The 22,902-nt window shown below is 35.6% G+C and overlaps 1 protein-coding gene across 6 annotated transcripts; it reads right to left on the bottom strand.

Annotated features, from left to right (window-relative positions):
• Positions 1-1,466: 1,466 nt before the first annotated feature.
• Positions 1,467-20,690, bottom strand: LOC106064584 (zinc finger protein 501-like). 6 transcript variants are annotated; one of them, XM_056021703.1, is made up of 4 exons: positions 20,554-20,690; positions 8,626-8,901; positions 6,581-6,745; positions 1,467-3,733 (listed from the first exon to the last, which is right to left on the bottom strand). In XM_056021703.1, exons 2-4 carry the CDS (start codon positions 8,854-8,856, stop codon positions 2,744-2,746), a joined length of 1,386 nt encoding a protein of 461 aa, XP_055877678.1. In that variant the 5' UTR covers positions 8,857-8,901; positions 20,554-20,690; the 3' UTR covers positions 1,467-2,743. The 6 variants fall into 6 exon arrangements, with proteins under 6 accessions (XP_055877678.1, XP_055877677.1, XP_055877676.1 ...); XM_056021702.1 differs by lacking the exon at positions 20,554-20,690 and adding an exon at positions 14,378-14,554; XM_056021701.1 differs by lacking the exon at positions 20,554-20,690 and adding an exon at positions 14,108-14,253.
• Positions 20,691-22,902: the final 2,212 nt, after the last annotated feature.

The raw sequence follows: 22,902 nt of genomic DNA, 5'->3' as shown, positions 1-22,902 counted from the left end.
AAACTCAAAACCCCTTTGGCTACCCTCGTAGAATTTTTAGTGTGTACTTTGATTTTTTTATATTGTACAAGGGGTTTAATCCTAAATTTCGGAGGGGGTTTTAAAATCAAAATCTTCCTCAGCTGTGCTATTTGAATGTGGGAATTGTCGTTTGCATTTTTGTTTTATAGAAGAGAGGGATTTAACTGCTAACACGCCTGGTAGGGGGGTTTAAACTCAAAACCCACTTGGCTGGTTTAGTATTAAAATCTCACCTAAAATAAACAAAATCAAACCAAAAATCAGTCACCGGGGTCCCAGGCTCGAATCCTGGGATTATTAATTTCGGGATATTCGGGCGCCTCTGAGTCCACCCAGCTCTAATGGGTACATGACATTAGTTGAGGAGAAGTAAAGGCGGTTGGTCGTTGTGTTGGCCACATGACACCCTCGTTAACCGTAGGCCACAGAAACAGATGACCTTTACATCATCTGCCCTCTAGACCAAAAGGTCTGAAAGGGGAACTTTACTTTTACTTTACTACCCGGTATCTCGGAAGCACCATATCAGCAAACGCCAACCTAGATGATGAGGTAGACCTCCGCGTGGCACGTGCCAGTGCTGCGTTTGGCAGACTTCAAGGACACGTGTAGCATCGGAGAGGACTCAGCACATCCACAAAACTGAAAGTCTACAGCGCTGTAGTTCTCCCGTCACTCATATATAAGCGAGTCCTTGACCGTATAGGCTATTCCCCACCACATCAAAAAGCTAAACTCCTTCCATCTACGCTGTCTAAGGAGTAGTCATAGGGTGCACTGGCATGACCACATACCAGATACAGAAATCCTAAAGTTGTCCAACATGAACAGTGTCAAAGTCCCAATTTCAATGGGCGGGACATGAAAATGTAACTCCCATATCAAGTGCTAAAATGTATCATTACTTTTTCAGTTTTCCGAGAATCTATTTGATAATAGCCTACTTGTGCTATGACCATAGACATAAATAAATATAGACTGGCAGATAAAAAGAGTTTCATGAAACGAAAATATGTGACTTGCAATTTTTGTGTACTTTATTATACAGCATTTATGAGCAGTGTAGTTAGTTTTGTTTAATCTCCAAGACTGAAGATCATGCAACTTTTCAGAATTCGGAAATCCGACAACAATAGATATACATGTTTTCAAGTTACATGAAGTTATTTCTTTTTTCCAGTCTTTATTTATGTATGTCTATAGCTCTGACAAGTTGCTTCGTTTCTTTCACTTTCATTCAAACCCAAATCTCCTAGTGACCATTTTCGTGACAATATGTTCTAAAATAATATTTACAACTACTGACAATAAAATAAAACGAAAAACACGGTAACTTAGCTTATACCGTATCTATAATATAAAGCAGAAAGTAGGGCGTATGTATGTATGTCTGGGTAGGGATAAGGAAAATAAGTAACAATTAAGATTCCGTATTAGAAAATAAATTCATTTTTGCATTTTATTCACTCTTTACTAAGTACAAAAATCACGATCAAATTTAATTAAGTATAACCTTTTTTACGACCTTGCGTGTAGCGAAGCCATATCAAAATTCTGTTTCCTAAATAGATCACAATCAATAGCAAGAAATGCCAAAGTGTTCAATCTATCTCAAGTTATGCTTGATTATTTTGAGGCGTGAGAAGCTTCTTTTACTAGATGCCACAGTTACAGATAATGTTAAAAATATTCTTAGTAGTTTGGAAAAGAAGTGTATCTTTCATTAGTGGACAGATAATGTAAAAGTGACAACTTTGTCTATTTTATGAATTTTCAGGACATTTTAATAATTTCAGAGGTCCAGAACCGTGTAATAAGAAATAATGGTTTTATTTAATAATGTACACCTAGAAAACGCGGGGCCTGTGATGGTGCGGGGACCACTTCGGCCGCATTGGTTGCAGTGGATTAAGTCCGGCCCTGCCTACACCACTACTGCAGTTGGAAAAGATTTACTTCCAAAGCAGAACATCCCTGCAAGACAAATGGAAAGCAGAAAAAAAAAAACACGACTCCTATACTGTGCCAATTATTCTATTTCCTGCTCTTGACGACTGCTGACACCTTTTTTTTAAATCTAAATTCACTCCTGACATACTGTGTCACCTGTAATTCTTTGGACATAATTATTCAATTCAGCGTAAGTCAATTAGTGATTAATTCAATCAGAACCAGAAGATCTATTTCTTTTAGACATACTTGACATTTGAACGTTTTTTTTACCTGTATGAATTAGTTGATGCTTTTTTAAACTTTCAGAGTGAGAAAATTCTTTAGAACACATTTGACATTTATAAGGTTTTTCACCAGTGTGAATTCTCTGGTGTTCTTTTAAATGATATGCCTGAAAAAATTCTTTAAGACATATTTGACATTTGAAAGGTTTTTCACCACTATGAATAAGCTGGTGGGTTTTTAAACTTTTAGGGTGAGAAAATTCTTTTAGACATACTTGACATTTGAAAGGTTTTTCACCAGTATGAACTCGCTGATGCTTTTTTAAATATTTAGACTGAGAAAAATCTTTTAGACAAATTTGACATTTGAAAGGTTTTTCATCAGTATGAATTAGCTGGTGTTCTTTTAAAGTACAAGCCTGATAAAATTCCTTTAGACAAATTTGACATTTGAAGGGTTTTTCATCAGTATGAATTAGCTGGTGTTCTTTTAAATATTTGGACTGAAAAAATCTTTTAGACATATCTGACGTTTGAAATTTTTTTTAACCAGTATGAATTAGCTGATGCTTTTTTAAACTTTGAGAGTGAGAAAATTCTTTAGTACACATTTGACATTGATAAGGTTTTTCACCAGTGTGAATTCTCTGGTGTTCTTTTAAAGTACCAGCCTGAGAAAATTCCTTTAGACATATTTGACATTTGAAAGGTTTTTCTCCAGTATGTAATAGCTGATGCCTTTTTAAATTTCGAGACTGAGCAAATTCTTTAAGACATATTTGACATTTGATAGGTTTTTCACCAGTATGAATTAACAGGTGTTCTTTTAAATTTCGAGACTGAGCAAATTCTTTAAGACATATTTGACATTTGAAAGGTTTTTCACCAGTATGAATTAACAGGTGTTCTCTTAAATTTCGAGGCTGAGCAAATTCTTTAAGACATATTTGACATTTGAAAGGTTTTTCACCAGTATGAATTAACAGGTGTTCTTTTAAAGTTCGAGACTGAGCAAATTCTTTAAGACATATTTGACATTTGAAAAGTTTTTCACCAGTATGAATTAACAGGTGGTCTTTTAAATTTCGAGACTTAGCAAATTCTTTAAGACATATTTGACATTTGAAAGGTTTTTCACCAGTGTGAATTAACAGGTGTTCTTTTAAATTTCGAGACTGAGCAAATTCTTTAAGACATATTTGACATTTAAAAGGATTTTCACCAGTATGAATTAGCTGGTGTGTTTTTAAACTTTTAGGGTGAGAAAATTCTTTTAGACATACTTGACATTTAAAAGGTTTTTCCACAGTTGGAATTAGTTGTTGCTTCTTTTCACCAGTATGAATTTGCTGGTGTTGTTTTAAACATAAAGAGTCAAAGTATTCTTTTGGACATATTTTATACTGGGTACAAGATGAAAGATGGATTTCTTCGCCTAAAATAGCCTCGTTGGGATGGTTTTGTTTCTTATCCTCCTTTTTGATTGTCACAAACACACAACTTTCTGAATCCATTTCTCTTTTTGATTTGTGTATCTGCGGGAATAAAAAAAATAAGATATAAAAAAAAAATACTTAAAAAAAAAAGTTTAAACTAAGTTTAATTGTATCAATTAGTTTGGATCAGATGTGTAATAAAATTAATATAATAGATCTAGACTAACAATAATAAATGTGGTATTAGAAATACTTTTACCAACTATTTTTGTTTAGCACAATTACAGGCTTTTAGCTTTCTCAATGCAATATGACCCTACACTTGTTTTTGAAAAGAGAGAAGAGGGGGTGGGGTGAAGGGGATCTCTTCTTACTGTGATAGCATTTCAAATGTATTTTATTTTTTAAAAAGTAGTACAGCTTGAGCTTGAGGGCTTCAGCTAATACACACATAATACTGTGTCAGGGAAGTGCTTATGAGGTTTCATAGCTCTATCTATTGCCGGTTTCAAACTTTAAAGGCCTAATTCTCTACACAAAATATAAAGGGGACTAATTCAGCTTAGGCCACTACATCTGTCAAGAACAATTTCTTTCCCCTGTTCGATAGCAAACAAAATAATTAATTACAAATAATTAATCAAATAATTGGTTAATTTTGTTTTATTGATTCTTGCTTTGTCAGGTACCGGTACATGAAATAATTGTGCAAAATTTCAACTTGATTCGAGATTAGTTGTGGAAGAAATAACATGTACGAAAATTGTACAAGACAGACAGAGTGAGTTGATATAAGCTTTGTAAAAATGAATAAATATTCACACATCATAAATTTATTGAGTAAAAAAATATGTATGGTTTATTCATTATAGACTCATAGGCCATTTGTCTCATTTAAAATATAAAGTAAAAATAAAGATTTTTTTTTTTTTATCTGGCCATTGATGCAAAGTCTTCTACTATAAGCTAACATTAATCTCATTGGTCTAAATTATAAACATTAAAAATATATTAATAGGATTTGAATAGGTCCCATATATGGAATAACCAAGAATTATTACATCAAATTTTTCTATACTTGCATAAATTAAATGCAAAAAAAAGACTGTAATGCGAAGAGATTCCGGAAAGAATGTTGAATCCTAAGAATAAGAAAGCAGCATGTAACAAAGCGTAATAGTGAGACAGCTTAAAATAAAAAGCTTTAATGAAAAGACAATGTCAAAGACTAACAGAGGGTTTAATTAAATGGGGCTTATAAAAATTTTAAAATCAATTCCCTTTTTTGTTTCTTCAAGTAATAAGAATAATCTGAACAGCCATATGCAAAAAGAATATTACTGATTTTCTTTAAGAAGAAAAAATGAAGAAATATACCCCACTAAAGCAGCTGTTCTCAACCTGTAAGTTACAACCTTTATGGGATGTCAAATAACGAAATGCCAGTGGTCCCCTAAGACTATCATATTTTTTTTTTTATTATATTAACACAAAACTTGACATTTGAATATTTTATTTCATTTACAGTTGCTTTTTTTTTGTTTTTTTAAATATAATTGTATTTGAGGTAAAATACATAATTGTTATTGAGATAAGATATATGTGGCAGACAACCATATAACGAGTTCTTAAACATCCATCTCAAATGTCTACTTCAATGTTTCTCAAAATGTTACCGATGGTTCCCTATTAAATGACAACAGTTTTGTTCCTAAGCCAGCTGGGTTCTGTAATATAGTATAGTGGACTGTAATAGTGTGGCACACAATATGAATTCTTAAATGAAACAATGGGGTTTTGAATTATTTAACAAGGGGATTACATTCATGTCTGTATTAAATTTGTAGAACAGGTGCTTATAAGTAGATGAGAAAGAAATCTGTGCTGAGGAATGATAAGTGGAATGATATTTTGGTCTTAGAGGGAAGCAGCAATTGTGTTTCTTTAGTATATAATGAGACAACATGATATCCAGTGATATCTTTACATTATCTTTGCGTAGCATGAAAATATGTTTTAGTTATCCTACTTGAACATATTTAAGAATATATTTTGCCCATTGTAGTATGGCTGAGTTGATAGTGTATCATGGTAATAACCTGAATGTTGGTTTGATGATCATACTGGCCATTTTTTAGCGGCCCCCGAAAGGGGAATAGACGCCATTAGTTTTGTGTGGTCTGTCCGTCAGTCAGTTCCGTCTACATCTCGTAAATTAAAAAAGATATTGAAAATCCGACATCATGATATTTTAGATCTTTCAAGTTCTGATGCAACGGCTACTTTTTTCTCTTCTGAAAGCGAAAAATTTAACTTTTGATATAAACTATGCAAGCAGTTTTTAAAAACAAAAAAAAAACACACCATTTTTACAACTATTCATTATTAATAGTAACAAACACAGGAAGTTATTTAGTAAGGGAGATGACTATTGCCAAGTGTTTTTAACACATTAATGCAAACGGTTTTAGATTTTTTGTGAAAAAAAAAATAATTTTTTTTTACAAATGTATTGCTAAGTTAAGTTCTGTCATACGAACTTCTACATTTACAAAAATTTTTTTTTTTTTAATAAAAAAAAAATCTATTTAATATGCAAATAAGTGGAACAAAATTTTAAACAATTAATAAGTAGTTTTTCATATTATCCCATGTACTGAATAGGATTGCTGTACATGTGGGGCCGATTTTGAGTTTGTGTTTTCACGCAAACAGTCTTTGTAACCTTGTTTAGGTTACTATTTTTTAAATTTTTTTTTTCAATAAAGTTGTAATTATTTGCAAGCTAAATTATTAAAATAATGAGGACCTCATCAAATGTATACTTTTTAGATACCCGGTATATACATAGTAAATAGTGCGATTGCATGTTTTTATAGTTACCTTAGAATGAAATTAGCAATAAGTAAGAATTTTTTTATCTTGTTGTAGGAAGTTAATATTTACCTGACTCACAGACATTTCGGTGACATGTCCAGGCAATATGATAGGTACAGGACAAAGACTGTTGTCTGCCTTCATTGACACTTCCAGTAGTTTTGAAGCAAAGGTCCATGGTCTATTACTAGTTGTAAAATAATTCATTTCTATCTCTTGCTTTACAGTACTTTCCTGTAAGACAAAAATTGTAACATTAATAAAAAAATTAGAAATTGTGTATGTGTATATATATATTAACAACAAAGTAGGAAATCCAGCATTTGATAGAACTCTCTACTTAGGAAAATCCATGGTGCCATACAGGATGAAACAGGGTGGAGGACATGCACTAACCATGAGATATATCAATTGTATGAAGACCTAACAATAGTGAACGAAATTAAAAAGAACAACGTTGGGCAGGTCACCTTGAAAGAATGTCAGATAACAGAGGAGCGAAAATCGTATACAGGCAAAAACCAAAAGGCAGGCGACCCAAAGGCAGACCCCGAATGCGATGGATTGATGATGTGGAAGCAGACCTGCAACAGCTTGGGGTTAGGGCATGGAGACGAAAGGCCCAGGAGTGATCTGAATGGAAGGATGTGTTGAAGCAGGCCAGAGCCCTCCATGGGCTGTGGCGCCGCTAGGATGGATGGATGGAAGCAATGTGCAGAATGTACTCTATTTTCCACAAATCTGAACAGTTTTGTCTTAAAAGTGTAGAATCCATTTTGATTATAAATGCGTCTCTGCAATGATATTCTTTTTGTGCTGGTTATATCCAATTCCATATGAAAATGTATATATTATCAGGAATTTTTTAAATGCCTATTTCTTTGTGTTTTAGTTTGCAGATTAAACGGTTCATACAATGTCTTTTAGAGTGTGTCCTGGGCCCGATACCTTGTTACTTATGAGTGAGACTGATGTGAATGTATATTTTCTATATTTATAATGTTTTGTTTGGTGTAGTGCACAAATTGTTAGGCAAATTTCCTCATGTGATAATAAAGATTATTATTATTATTATTACTTTTAATCAAGTATCAAGCTTTGAAGAGCATCATCCTTCTCTTATGACACTCCTTAAGGGCAAGTTTTTGCTAGTCTGAATTGTGACTAGAGTTGAAAATCTAAGAAATTTTCATCACCTTAGGTGAGCTAGACAATAAATATTGTTATAAACTTGGTGGTGGCACAGAGAGGGGTAGTGGTGTGTGTAGTAAGCCGACGCAAATCGCCCCAGGCCAGCGCTAGACGAGCGTTCAACCGTGATGAGCTACGACGGTCAGCCGAGTCGAGTGTCAACAGGACAGTTCGGGAAGGATCACCGTCGTGAACAGAGCTCATGAGCGTCAGGAGAGTTGTAGTCATCTGACCACCTAGAAACGTCGAGCGGCATTCTGTCCGGTTCGAGAAGGCCAGTAGTGACCCTATATAAGAGCGGAGGTGACGCAGTCAAGACGGTTCAGAAAGGAGGTTCACGACAAGAGTTCAGAACACGGTCGACTAAAGCACAGTTCAGAAGTGTGGTTCTGTACGGAGCATTACGACGGTTCAGTGCGGAGTACTATCAAGTACAGTTGAGACGAACGGCATCTTGATCTTGGTCTGTGATTGAGTCCGACACAATGAGCCTAGTGTGTGAAGTCAGTCCTGAACTGTTGAACCCAGTGCAAGCCCGGAACGAGACGGAGAGGCCAGTGCAAGAGTTGATACGGCGGTACGGCTATTAACAGGAGAGATATTTGTACAGTGTACGTGCTGCCAATTGTACAGTATTGGCTGTTATTTATTCAACTATTAAAGTGTTAGGTTACTTTGGAGCCCTGAGTTGTCAAGTTCTTTAAGTTGGTGGTGTATGGTGCAGTTTGCAGAGAGCCTGGATAGTGAGATTCGTAACAATATTCATTTAAAAAGTTGCAATGTAGAGAATGTATAGTAAAGAAAGTATACATTTTAAAACAGATGCCATTTTGTATGGGTACTGCAACATAGTTTACAAGATCATAATAGTTAGGTACACAGGATGAATTCTTAAATGAAACAAAGGAGTAATAATAAAATACCTGATGCCCGAAGTTTGAATCTGAGGTTTGAGCGAAAGGACAGTTTTCTGATTGCTGCCTACACAGGTATGATTTTTCTTCTTCAACCTTCTCTATTTTTATGTTTGACACCTTAAAGTCTTGTTCTTCAGATTGCTGTGCAAACAAATCTGTTTCATCCATTTCATCTTTCATTTGTTTTAATGTATAGCTCAGAGCAAGAGTAGTGTCATGACTTGTATCAGCCATCATGGAACTTTTAGTGGATCTCAATGTCTGCTCATTAATCTAATTGTCCTGATGTAAAAGAAAAAAAAAGTTGAATAAAGCTAATTTGAATTTTTTAAAAAATTCATGCATAATTTGTTTTTAGTGTTTGAAAAAGCTACAAGTATGAAAAAATAAGTACAAAATTGTCTGTTGTAGTCAGCGAACATTAACATTTCATCAAGTGTCTCACCAGATATCAGGTGGTGGACAGGGGGAATGCCCACCAGATATGATGGATACCACGGAAATAAACACCCGGGGAGGACCAAAGAAAACGTTACAAGACCTGGTAGAGTGACGCTTTAAAGAACCATCAACCTGGTAATGTTTTTATAGTCTACGAAGAGAAATCTAATTGCAATATAAGCTGTTAACCTGTCAACAGCAGGATAATTGCCATTTGTGTTATGGCTACAGCTAACACGATATAACAATAATTCAAGTGTATTGCTCAATGTTCAACTATAAAGCAAGGTTCTAAAGAGCATCTACAATGAAATAGATGACTGCACTAAAGAAGTTCTGAAAAAAAGATATCCTCATTATCATGGGAGACTGGATTGCCAGGATAGGAAAGGATGAAGTTGTATTTATGTCACAAACTGGCGCAAAAATTTTGTAACAATGTGGGAAACAGATATAATATATTGATATATATTACATAAATTATAAATATGACGTTGGCAATGCTACGTTTGATATTTAAATTATGATTGCGATTCTTCTTCTTTTTTTATTTTAGTTCCTGTGTACAAGAAATCCTACTTCTTGTTTGTGAACATCTGGTAGTCCACTGTAGTACAGTTTATGGCCATCTTCTGTTGTTGTTTCACCTATGTTTTTCCAGCGCATTTCAGAGAGTCCTATGATGTTGAAACGGAGTCAGTTAAGTTCATGTGTGAGCTCTTGAACTTTTCCTTCATCTCTTAGTGATCTCACATTCCATGTTCCTATGGTGATTTTATTTCTGGTATTTATTTTAGTTTTGCATGGACCAGTAGTAGGGTATACTTCTCACCCCTGCCATGGTCTGTAATGGTAGGCGCTGCCCTTGGTAACCTGGGCGACGGCCGAGCCGGTATGGGTTTATTAACGGTCATCATCTCATTTGGTAAAAAGATAAATAATACAGTTACAGGACTAGGTCCACATTCTACATAATCATCTACTATATATAAGATTTAGGCTTTCTAATCTAATCTTTCTAACCTAGATCCACACTAAATTCTATACATAGATCTAGAATCATCTAGATCTAGCTAGGCAGAAAAAAAATACAGGAAATGTGGGAGTAAAAAACGACTGATAACTTTAAGTAAAGTTAGATTGTAAGATGTTTTTTTCACTCAGGCTGCACTTGGAAATTTATTAGATCTATCTAGATAGATCTAGTAGTATATTATATAATACATAGACCTTTAGATCTACGTCTAGAATTTATATATAATAATATATTCTGTTCTCTATAAGAGATTGGTAGATCTAGATCTATATAGATCAGTAATGAAATGCAAAGATCGGTCAATATGAATAAGTTGAATAAGTCAATATAAATTTATAAATCTTAACTTTACAATTTACACTTAGTTCAGACCAGTTAGTGAGTTACTATTAGTTGCAGCTACAATTAAAAAAAGACTATAGATTATAGATGTAATTATAATTTTAAAAAAGTATAATTTTAAGTATAAAGCCTTAAAATTACGCCTTAAACTTTAAAGGATTAAAACTTGGTTTTAGAAAACTCCTGAATCAGTGATTGATGCTAGCTACTGTTGCCAGTATTGCTAGGGTTAGTTAATAGTATAGACAGTATTGTATGCAGTGGAAAATCGGCCGGAGTTGACAACATTCCTGGCGAACTTCTTCAGGCGGGAGGAGAAACTATGATAAACGCACTCTATATGATTTGCAACAAGATCTGGTAATCAGGAGATTGGCCCAAACCCTGGACCCAATCACTCATAATAACCCTTTCAAAGAAAGGCAACTTACAACTCTGTCAAAACTATCACACCATCAGCCTCATAAGTCATCCCAGCAAAGTACTGTTAAAAATCATATTAAACCGGCTAAAACCGATAGCAGACAACATCATATCAGAAGAACAAGCAGGTTTTAGACAAGGTCGCAGCACAACAGAGCAAAACCTAAACCTCAGAATACTCTGTGAGAAATATCTCCAAGAGAATCTTTTCCATGTCTATCAAGAAAGCTTTCGATCGAGTATGGCACGGAGCACTCTGGGTGACAATGGAAAAGTACAACGTTAATAAAAACATAATCAAAGTTATACAGAACCTCTACAAGGATGCCACCAGTGCGGTGTACTTCAACAATAATATTGGGGACTGGTTCAAAACCACAGTTGGAGTAAGACAAGGCTGCCTACTGTCACCAACACTCTTCAATATCTTCCTTGAAAGGATAATGGAAGATGCCTTCGAGGGCTATGAAGGTACTGTTGGAGGAAGAAGAATTACTAACTTGCGCTTCGCAGATGACATTGACGGCCTAGCAGGGACAGAAGAAGAACTAGCTGACCTGGTGATGCGCATTGACAAGACTTCCGCAGCATATGGCATGCAAATAAATGCCGAAAAAACTCAAATTATGACCAATAGCCATCAGAGCTTTAAAAGAGGCATCAGTATTGGAGGTGAAAAGCTAACTAGTGTTAACAGCTTCAAATACCTCTGAGCTATTGTCTCAGATGAGGGAACAAAACCCGAATTATTGGCCCGAATAGCACAGTCCACAGCAGCCCTTTCAAAACTTAAAATAATATGGAAAGATAAGGGCTTAGCCCTCGGCACCAAAATCAGACTGATGCACTCTCTGGTCATGGCCACATTTTTATATGCTTGCGAGTCGTGGACGTTGAATGCAGAGCTTGAGAGGAGGATCCTAGCAATGGAATTGAGATGCTACAGAAGGATCCTAGGCATCACATTCAAAGACCGCATCACAAACCAAGAAATCAGAGACAGGGTTACTGTTGCGATCGGAGCCCATGACGACCTGCTAACTATTGTGAAAAGACGAAAGCTTAAAACCTTTGGCCACATTACAAGATCTACAGGGCTCGCAAAGACCTTCCTTAAGGGAACAGTGCCAGGGAAAAGAAGAAGAGGCAGACAGAAAAAGCGATGGGAGGACAACATTAAAGAATGGACAGGCCTGCCATTGAGAGAGGTTCTAAACAAGGCAAAAAAAAAGGGAGGAATGGAGAAAGACAGTCGACAAATCTTGCCTGGTGCTCCAACGGTCCAACAGACTAAGGGATAGGTAAAAAGGTAAAAAAGGTAAGAGTAGTATAAGATAAGATGTAAATGTAGAGTCTAAATTTGGAGCTAGTTATGACCGAAACTCGTAATATTGTTGTAATACAAATTATAAAGGCCAAAAAAAAAAAAAAAAGATTTTGTTTACAGATAACTCCAAACATTCTAAAAAAAAAAACAGATTGCACAAGTCAAGTCAAGGAGATATTGTGTCGTAGAAAACAGAATGACTCTAGGTAACATTGTGAGGACAATGATTACAACAAGGTTAACCCAGGATTGTTAATTAACTTATAAATACAATTAGAAATAGATAAATGACAAGGCTGATATACAAAACACACACAGGCTTTATTCCACCATATTAGATAACGAACAGTAACACACACTTCCTAATCCGCTAAGGGAACTAACTCTCACACAACATTACACCATATATCAGAACCATCCATCTGAATGGTCAGATAGTAGTTCAGTGTTCCAGCGACTTTCCTTCATCACCAAAGCATCATCTGCCCTATAGACCACAAGGTCAAAATCTGAACACATTAGTAGTTTCTCTTGTAGACCTTGATTAGCAAAAAAAAAGTAGTTTATCTCTTATCATTCAGCCTTTGTCTTTAAAATTGCACTTCTCAGCCTGTGTCCTCAAACTAGTAATAAACAAATCATATGAAGAGATATGAGTCATATTCCAGAACCTATAAGCTTCAAGTACTTCATTCTTTCTTTGAGACAGTAATAGTCAGTAATCATGTAGCATGATTTGTAACAATATGTCTGGATCATTCATTCATTGCTATTTTCATTGTATTCATAAATAAAATGATCACATACATCTTGAACTTGTGCTCCTGCACAATGGAGTATAATGGCCTTTCTTTGACATTTCCGCTTCTTGTCAGCACCTGACCCTAGGAGGTAAATCTCCACCTGTCTTTGCCATTGACGAAAATTTTCGCTAATATTAATATTTCCGTCTATCATGCTTAATTTTGTTGGTGGTTTAAGTTGACCTTCTGGACTGCCATCTTCAATGCAAACTTTACTATTATACTCATAATTATTATAGTATATCTCTACTATCTAGACTAGCCAGACTAGACTTAACACTTAACGAGATCTAGAATACCGTAACTTTATAAAACTTATAACTATACTTATACTATAAGTAATACTATATATATATATAAATATATAACTGAATAACCTCAAGCCTCTCTAGTCTAGCTCTAGCCTCTACTATAGTATCTCTAGTCTAGACTCTAGATCTATTACACTTAGTCTTAGTACTTACTTTTACTTTGAGTCACTTTCAGTCCTTTCACTTTGACTTTAGTTTTAGTTTACTCAGTCAGTCTCAGTAACAGTTTTGAGTTTAAGTTTAGAATTATTTAGAATTAGAATGTTAGAGTTAGATCTATTTTTTTTTTAACTAAGACAATTAACTTATAAATACAATTAGAAATAGATCAACGACAAGGCCGATATAGAATCTAGATCTACAAAACACACAGGCTTATTTTTATTCCACCATATTAGACTTATATCTAGTAGATCTAGATAACGAACAGCAACAGACACTTCCTAATACAATAAGGTAGCGGCTAAGGGAACTTACTCGCACACATTACACCATATATCAACAAGGATGACTATCAATCCTCGAGTCGTGGCTATAACACCCGCATATTTTATGCAAACAATAATGTGACAAGAAGTCAAACCAACTACTGAACTAGAATATGGGCCACTCAAATGGCAATATAGGCCCTAATCATTTAACAAAACAAAATATGAATTACCAGCTAATACAGTCTCCTTACAGATATTAATAAGTGAAAACGTGTCCAAAAAAAAAAAAATCATAACTTCTTAACAGACATAATTTATTCATCAGTGGAAAGTTCTGAACAACAGGAATCGTCCTAAAGTGTCTTGGATCCTACCTGACTGAACGCACCCAAAGTGTCGTTGTTAACGGAACAGAATCAACAAGCTTACTCTTGAAGTACGGAGTACCCCAGGGATCAGTTCTAGGCCCAGTACTGTTCACTATGTATACATATCCACTCAGCGGTGTCATACGCCAACCGGCATCCTATTGTTACGTATTTCTGAATCTTCTGGCTAGATGTGTTAGTTGGCACACAAATAAAAACACAGCAAAGAACTTGACGACTAAACTTTCAGTTTCATATAACTTTAATGACTATTACCTCTAACAATTCGTTACTGTAACATGTAGCGTAGAAGACTGTACAATATCTGTCAGTTTACAGTTAGCTATACTTCGTTGCAATTCATCTCTTCAATTCGTTGCAATTCATCTCTTCTCAACTTTCCTTGAGCCGTATTCCACAGAACAGACCAACGACACACTTCCCAGTGTCGCTCCCCAGGTCTCCCAAAGCTGAACCAAGTCGTACTCAAGTCTACCGAATCAGAGCCGCACACGTCTTACATCGACTGTATCGACTGTAACGGCTCAAGTCCACTGTAGTTCGCTGTATAGACTTTAACGACAGTAGTCCACTCCAGTTAACTCTACCCTAGTTAACTTGCATCTAGTCGTACACATTTCTCTTCCACAGAGCCGCACACGTCTTACATAGTCTGTATCGACTGTAACGGCTCACTCACGACTCCATACGACTGACTTTCACATTAACTCTCTGGCTTATATAGAGTCCCTAATCGCTTGTCCAAAGTTGCACAAACACGGCTAATATCCTCTGGAATAACACGTGAGGAAACGTCACATCCTGTCTTTGTTTATACACGTAGATTCCAGAAAACATCGGCTGCAGTGTCATCTTGCCGGGGTCACAAGTTGTGACCTCTATCTGTCACTGGACATTGCTAGTACCTTTTGGAATAACATGTAAGGACACGTCACATCCTGTCTCTGTTTATACATTCCAGGGAACTGCCGCTGCTGTGTTATCTCGTCGGGGTCACACGTTAACCTCTTCCTGTCACTGGTCATTTGTAACACTATAATATACAATTTCTTTGCCGATGACTCACAGTTATACGATTCCTCAGTACCATCAGAGGTGTCGCACCTGGCAGAGAAAATCAGTAGTACCGTTGCAAGGGTGAGCAATTGGATGGTTGAAAATAAGCTCAAGATGAACGAAGATAAGACAGAAATAATTAAGATTGGCACTCGGAACAACGTCTCAAAAGTTGAAAGCACAGATTCTCTTTTTATTACGAACTGCCAGCTTCCTTATGTCCATGTAGTGCGGAATCTTGGAGTTTTCTTCGACTCAACACTATCTTTCGACCCACACACAAGTCAGCTCTGCAAGGGTCTTTATCTGCAGCTGCGTAGATTAGGCCAGATCCGACCATATTTAACAACGGAGTCAACAAAAACGCTAGCTGTGGCATTCATACTCTCCCGCCTTGACTACTGTAACGCCGTGCTAGCAGGTATACCTGATGACAAAATAGCCAAACTGCAACGTATACAGAACAACGCCGCATGAATAGTACTTAGAAAAACAAGACAAGATTCTGCTACTACGCTCTTGCGCATGCTCCATTGGCTTCCCGTGAAAGCGAGAACCGTTCGCCACACTTTGTCATCAGTGTATATAGATCTATAACAATGAGATGCCCCTGTACCTTAGAGAACTGATTACTCCATATGTCCCCCAGAGAGCCCTGCGCTCAATGGACTCAACGCTTTTAGTGGTGCCACGTTTCTCCCTCAAAAGCTACGGTCTGCGGGCTTTTTCAGTGCACGGACCAAAGGTTTGGAACTCACTCCCCATTGATTTCAGACAGACAACATGCTATACCAAAAGTACTTTTAACTCAATGAGTGCGGAGCGTCTATCCCATAGACGGTCTGTCTGCCCTAAACGCACGGAACGTCTATCCCATAGACGTTCTTACCCTACCTTTGTTTCGTTGCATTTTTAAATTAAAAATTTTAACTAACAACAGTGGAACTATTTTTAATTTATAAAAGAGTTCTTCATCCTTTGTTTACATAGAAATTAGAAGCTTTTGGCTTTATTTAGACATTTATTTATTACTTTTTTTACAATGTAAAAAAACGTCGCCATGACTACGCTAGTCCAAGACACACCCACAATGTTGACTACTGAAGAAACTTTATAATTATTCTAAAAATTATCACAAATAAATAGTAATAATGAAGAATTTGATCTAGATTAGATTCAGGTAGGTCTAAATTTAGCGTATTTATATGATTATATCTATATTATTAGTATTTAGATCTAAATCTATTATTGTCAGTAGGCTAGGTGTAGTCTGTAGATCGAGATTGACTAGATCTAAGCTTTTATCTCTAGACTTGGACTCTAGATCTAGATATATCTCTAGATCTAAGCTTATGGTAAATAAAAAGAAAGGAAATGGTAGATCTATATCAAATAATCATCCACTGTGGGCATTTTTTCCCCTTTTTCTTTTTTTTTTTTAGTATTGTTTATCTGTAAAAATCTACAACATCATGGCTATGCTTGTCCAAGACACACCCACAATGTTTACTACTGAAGAAGCTTTATTATTGTTTTATTTATACTTCTATGAATTGTAATAATGAAGATCTTGATCAAGATTTAGCTTAGGATGAAGCAGACTTGGACATTATTAGCATTTAGATTTAGATCTAGATCTAGTATTGCCTTATATGCTTAGGCTTAGGCCTTAGCCTTAGACTAGGGCTAGGTCTTGAATGTAGATCAAGGTTGACTAGATCTATGCTTTTATCTTTACACCTTTGTAGATTCCTATAGATCTAACCCTTAGATAAATGAAAACAACAGAAATGGCAGATCTAAATCCAATATTCATCCACCATGCTGGGCCTTTTCTTGGTATATTTTCTAGCAATTTTTTTTAGTATTGTTTTTTGGTAAAAATCATCACCATCACTATACTGGTTCAAGTTGCACTCCAAAAAGTTTACTACTAAATAAAAGTAAAATATAAAACTATTCTAAATCCATAATTTATCACAAAGTAACAGTAATAATGATCTATTCGATGTCTAAATCTTAGGTAAAATGAATTAGGATTTTTATTGTCCTTCATCTAGTTAGAGATTTAGGCTTTGATCTCTCGCTAGCCTATGTCTTGCACTGGTCTAGTATTAGAATGAAAGATGTTCTATGCAAATAAAAAGAAGACCAGTATCAATATCCCATTGATTCAAATGTACATAATATTTGAGTGCATTTGGTTGATAGATTTAGTACTGGTATCTATTGTTATTGGTAGTAATGAAAAGCGCAATAATTTTCACTTTTTTTTCTGACTAAAAAACCAGGTAAAAATAATAATATAATCAATGATTCATCATCTTTTATTGACTATTTTATCACATTTCTTTTTGAAAATATCACAAAGGAACAGTAATAATGATCTATTTGATGTCTAAATCTTAGGTAAAATGAATTAGGATTTTTATTGTCCTTCATCTAGTTAGAGATTTAGGCTTTGATCTCTCGCTAGCCTATGTCTTGCACTGGTCTAGTATTAGAATGAAAGATGTTCTATGCAAATAAAAAGAAGACAAATCTAGATCTATGTCCCATTGATTCAAATGTACATAATATTTGAGTGCATTTGGTTGATAGATTTAGTACTGGTATCTATTGTTATTGGTAGAAATGAAAAGCGCAATAATTTTCACTTTTTTTCAGACTAAAAAACAAGGTAAAAATAATAATATAATCAATGATTCATCATCTTTTATTGACTGTTTTATCACATTTCTTTTTGAAAATGCTGTAACTAGTCTAAATATGCTGTTTCAACAGTAATACAAAGAACAAAATCTAAATTTAGGTCTCAAAAGTTCTAAAGTTGGCATCCATTTTTTTTTTCTGAGTGTCATATTATTTAGATTATAATTTGTATCTTATATTTAAATAGAAAGATGTTTACATTTTCACATTCTCCATTCATTTACCTTTACTTTGATACCAAATTTGTTACTATAGCATCATTGGTACTTAAACAATAAATTTTTGTTTTAGCCATGTTTGGAACATTTTCTTATTTTTTAAAAAAAAGTAGCATTTTTTTGAAAACAAAACACAGCAGTCAAAGAGTTAAGGAGAACATTAAGATCTACTTGTTTAAAACTTTTTAGATTAGTTTTTGATTGCAATTGTCGTGTTTGTGTTTGTAATGTTATTACAGCGCCTTGAGCCTACATTTTGTTTGTTAACAGCGCTTTATAAATAAAATTATTATTATTATTATTATAACAAATACATTGATGGTACGAAAGCAACACATTTTTTTTCTAAAAAAAATATTTTTTTCAGGTCCCTATATTAGCCTATACTTATACTCTAGAGTACTCTAGACTATTAGTAAACACTATATATTAACATCATGTTTTATTTAATTGTTTTGCGTCTTTTCATTATAGTTACACTAGTTACAGGGTGCTAAGTAGCACATCTATAATTCCATACTACTGCCAAAGCCTCCAACAGGACAGGGATGGGAACTGGTTAACTTAAAGAGTAGATTACTTGACCAGCCCATCATCAATGTACGTAAAACTCAAGAGAATGCCTAACTGTTTAAAGAGGCCAAAGGAGTTTGTCAGAATAAAGTAGAGCAGCGGTTCTCAACCTTTTTAGATCCGCGACCCCCTAATACAATTTTACATTAGGAGGCGACCCCCAACCATAATTTTTTTTTGGTCATAGGGCTAATAGGTCAGAAAACTCTCTGAGGAATTGTTCTGCTTTGGTGTACTGTTCTTTCGACAAGATCGTTTTGACTTCTGTCAGAAGCTTAGTAACGTGCGGTTCACTGGACTCGAGTCTTTCTTCGGAGTTTTCACTGCTACAGTTTCTTATCATCTCAAGAGCATGGCAGCCAGCGATGGTGCTACCTTCCCGCAAATGTTTCTCTACTGTACCGAGGTTCATAATTCTTACGGGCACCATTAGGTCTTTCCCAATCCTGACTAGTGTCTTTCCTACTGCTATCCCGTTGGGGTTGGTGTCCAAGCTTTCTACCAGCGCTGTTCCTGTCGTGGGATAGCTGTCCTCAATTTTCCCCCAAATGATCATTTCTGACTTAGCAGGCAAGGTTGTATTTTCTACCAACTTAATCCTTCTGACACGGCCATCTTCTTCATTCTCGTCGCCAAGCAAGGGTACTTCAAGGTCCCCACATTGTAAAGTGCCTCCGCCGATATTTAAGGAAAAGCCATATTTCAGCATGAAGTCGAGCCCTATTATGCAGTCATCTGTGACGTCAGCAATCAGGAATTCGTGTTTGAATGACTGATTCCCGATCTGGACTGTTATGTCGATCAGGCCTTTTATGGGCATCAGTTCTCCACTAGCTGTTTTCAACGAGTAGGCCCTAACTGGCGTTTTCTTGCTACTGTCCACTTTATCCGTCCGTATGACTGATCGTGAAGCACCAGTATCTAGGAGGAAGTGATAATTTTGACATCCAATTTTTCCATTGATTTTCAGACTCTTACTCTGCCCTAGCACGGCGACCGGGATGATGGTTGCAGGGGCTCTCATTGTCTGTGTCGCCGGGTTCCGCCCCTTGAAGCCGGCGCGTGCTAGTTTCCCTGGTAGCCCCGGGAACTTGGTCGTGCATACCTTTCTGATCTGTAATGGGTTCCAGTTTGTGGGAATCTTCTAGTGCAGCTTCTTTGTATATGACCGAGTTCACCACAAACTGTGGGCCTCAGAAACAGATGAGCTTCACATCATCTGCCCTATAGACCACAAGGTCGCAAAGAGGAACTCAACTTTTACTAGGTATCAAAATGTATATAACTAATAATATATCAACGATGTTAACTTAATTATTAGAAACGTATTATATTTCTTTAGTGTAAAATAAATTTGTGCTTTAATCTTTTTAAAAGCAGATTATTATATTATATTATAATTTATTTTTTTTTACTTTTCATTGCGTGTTTATATTACGTTACATAAATATTTTACAATTTAAAAAGTATTAATAATAAATGGAAAAATTTACGACAGTACTTTCAAACACGCCAAAGTTAGTGCGAAGGTTGAGCTTGTTTTTTTTATTTCACTATAGATTAGGAATTATGAAAATTATTTCCATATTTAGACTTGATAACTGACAGGCAGAAGAAAATATGTTTCACAAAGATACTGTGTTGGAAATGGAAGAGGAAGTCTCGAAAAAAATCTCGTGTAGAACAGAATGACTGCAAACAGTTGATCCAGAATAGTGTAACTGACAGTGAAGAAAAATATTTCGATGCATTGATATTGACGTTGCTAATATATGTGGATGAATCAAAAAGTGAGTTAATTAGGATGGATTCTAATGGGAACTCATTCTGTACCAAACATTGACATCCAGACCGACATCCAAGCATACTTACAGCACAATCTGTGCAAACATCACAGATATTTTTCAATGAGGTCTTTTAAATTACTTTTTCAAATTTAATCTTCTTTGTCTGTTACATCAATCGCTGTAGAGGTCGTTTATAGATGTATATATCGTAGGTATAGAGGTCGTTTATAGATGTATATATCGTAGGTATAGAGGTCGTTTATAGATGTATATATCGTAAGTATACCGGAACTATATATATGGTAATTGTGAACAATGTACAAAGCCTGTGGATGCTAAATATTGTAAAAGAAGCAGACATCATTTCCTTAATATCAGAAGACATGTTAACTTATCTCCTGTGAATAGTGTCATTAGGTATGTGTAGAATATTTGTATTACACAAATAACAAACTAGTGTTTAAGAGGGAAGACCATAGACATAAAGAAATATAGACTGGAAAAAGGAAGTAACTTCATGTAACTTGAAAACATGTATATCTATTGTATTCGGATTTCCGAATTCTGAAAAGTTGCATGATCTTCATTCTTAGAGATTAAACAAATCTACACTGCCTCCTTATATACAATATATATAGGTGTGTATCAAAGTTAAAAAAGCACTTTTATACTGCTCATAAATGCTTTATAATAAAGTACACAAAATTGCAAGTCACAAATTTTTTAATTGGCTTTAATTGGCCAGTCTATATATATATACATATTAGGAACTCCATTTATTACGCAAACACAAGCGGTGTTGCACTGACGCGCTAGTGTGCAAATGTACATATAATACCAATATGTTACAGTATGGAAATAACAATTTATTAATCAATTTGGCTCCAATCATAACGAGCAATGTTTTTGGCCGCTGACAAGAACTCCTTGGTAATGGTGTGAGGTTTCAAAACTCTGGCGATTCTGAGAGCCGCCAAAATAAGAAGTTCATAGGCTGATATGTTTTAATTATGGTACTTTCCCCTTTGCAGACACTGCGCTCACCCCTTTGAAACCGTCATTAAATTAATGTTTCATTTTGTTAACTTTACGTTGTTTTATATGAAAAAGAATGCATTTCCCTCTACCAAATTCAACATTTTCTAATAACTTACAAAAAAAGTTTTTGAAGCTTAATAATAGTAACAGAGTAGTAAATACAAATGAGCAAAATGAATAATTCCGTCGGAACGTGGGAAATAATTACGGAAAGAAAGAGTTAAATGTAGATGTAGTACTTGATCTTGTTGAGAAGAGTAAGCAGATGGAGCAAACAATTGTGTTGTTGTTTAGTCATACATTCACTTTCTCAGAGCTATGGCGTTAGCTGGAAGATGGAGACTTTTCAAAGATTTCTGGCCTCTCCTATTGTTTGTGTTTACATTTCAACATTAAAATCAGGGGCGGACTGGGTGTCATAATCGGCCCGGGCATTTGTATTTCATCCGTCCCATAAATTGTAAATTATATGATGGACATCCAATTCTAGGTCTACCTGTCCTCAAAATCATTATGTTAAATTTGATAATGTATTGATAGCTGTGATACAGTGAATATAGGCCCTAAATACGTCGCTCAGAGGGATCCTTTTGTAAGAGAATACTAGGCCTATAATAAAAGCGTTAACAGTTTAATACGCGCCTTACTGACATCCATGCCGCCCTTATCTTATACAATACAGACGTGATTTCAAAAAAGATTATTACTATGGTGCTACTGGCCCACCGGGCATATGCCCAAATGCCCATATAGCCAGTCCGCCCCTGATTACAATGATCTCGAGATGTAAAAAATTTAGTAAAAAAAAATGTACCAACACAACTTTGTCCCTCATTTAAATGCAGAGCATTGAACAATGAACTAACATTGTATAGCATGTGACTCTGAAGAAAGTGTAAAAGTGCGTTGGCTTCAGAGCTTTAACATGTAAGAGAAAAAAACAAAGCAGCGAAATAAAGACATTTGTGTGTGTTACTTCTTCATTTTTACAAAAAAAATGTGTAGTTTTTTTTAGTGACAAAGTAAGTCCTCAGCTTGATGCCCCTCATCAATTGATGCCCGTGCGGCCCGCACATTGCTAGATACGCCACTGGTCCGATTCAGAAACCCCATTGACAACGAATAACATGCTGGGAATTACTCCCTTAGAGCACGTGAGAGGAAGCGAGCAGTGAGTCTTAAGGTTGCCTTGTCCCCGTACAAGGACAGCCTCTGTGTCGGCCATGAACCAGTCATCTCTCTATCTAATCCTTGTCCCAATCGTCCTTCGTTCGGAACTCTGCATTCGTAAAGAATGTGGTCTATTGTTTCGTCGTCCTCCATGCAATGGCGACACGGTGTGTCGTAATTCTCCTTCCACCGTCCGAGGTAAGCACCAATTGGACAGTGTCCGACC

This window comes from Biomphalaria glabrata, chromosome 2 (assembly GCF_947242115.1).
Source record: "Biomphalaria glabrata chromosome 2, xgBioGlab47.1, whole genome shotgun sequence".
Taxonomy (NCBI): domain Eukaryota; kingdom Metazoa; phylum Mollusca; class Gastropoda; family Planorbidae; genus Biomphalaria; species Biomphalaria glabrata.
This window is presented reverse-complemented; position numbering and strand designations above follow the sequence as displayed.

Excerpts from the sequence above, each read along its gene's own strand:
- LOC106064584 (XM_056021703.1), bottom strand. The coding sequence starts at position 8,856 with ATGATGGCTGATACAAGTCATGACACTACTCTTGCTCTGAGCTATACA. Across the intron at positions 6,746-8,625 it reads ATTCAAACTTCGGGCATCAG|GAAAGTACTGTAAAGCAAGA; the intron begins GTATTTTATTAT and ends TTTGTCTTACAG. Across the intron at positions 3,734-6,580 it reads CCGAAATGTCTGTGAGTCAG|ATACACAAATCAAAAAGAGA; the intron begins GTAAATATTAAC and ends TTATTCCCGCAG.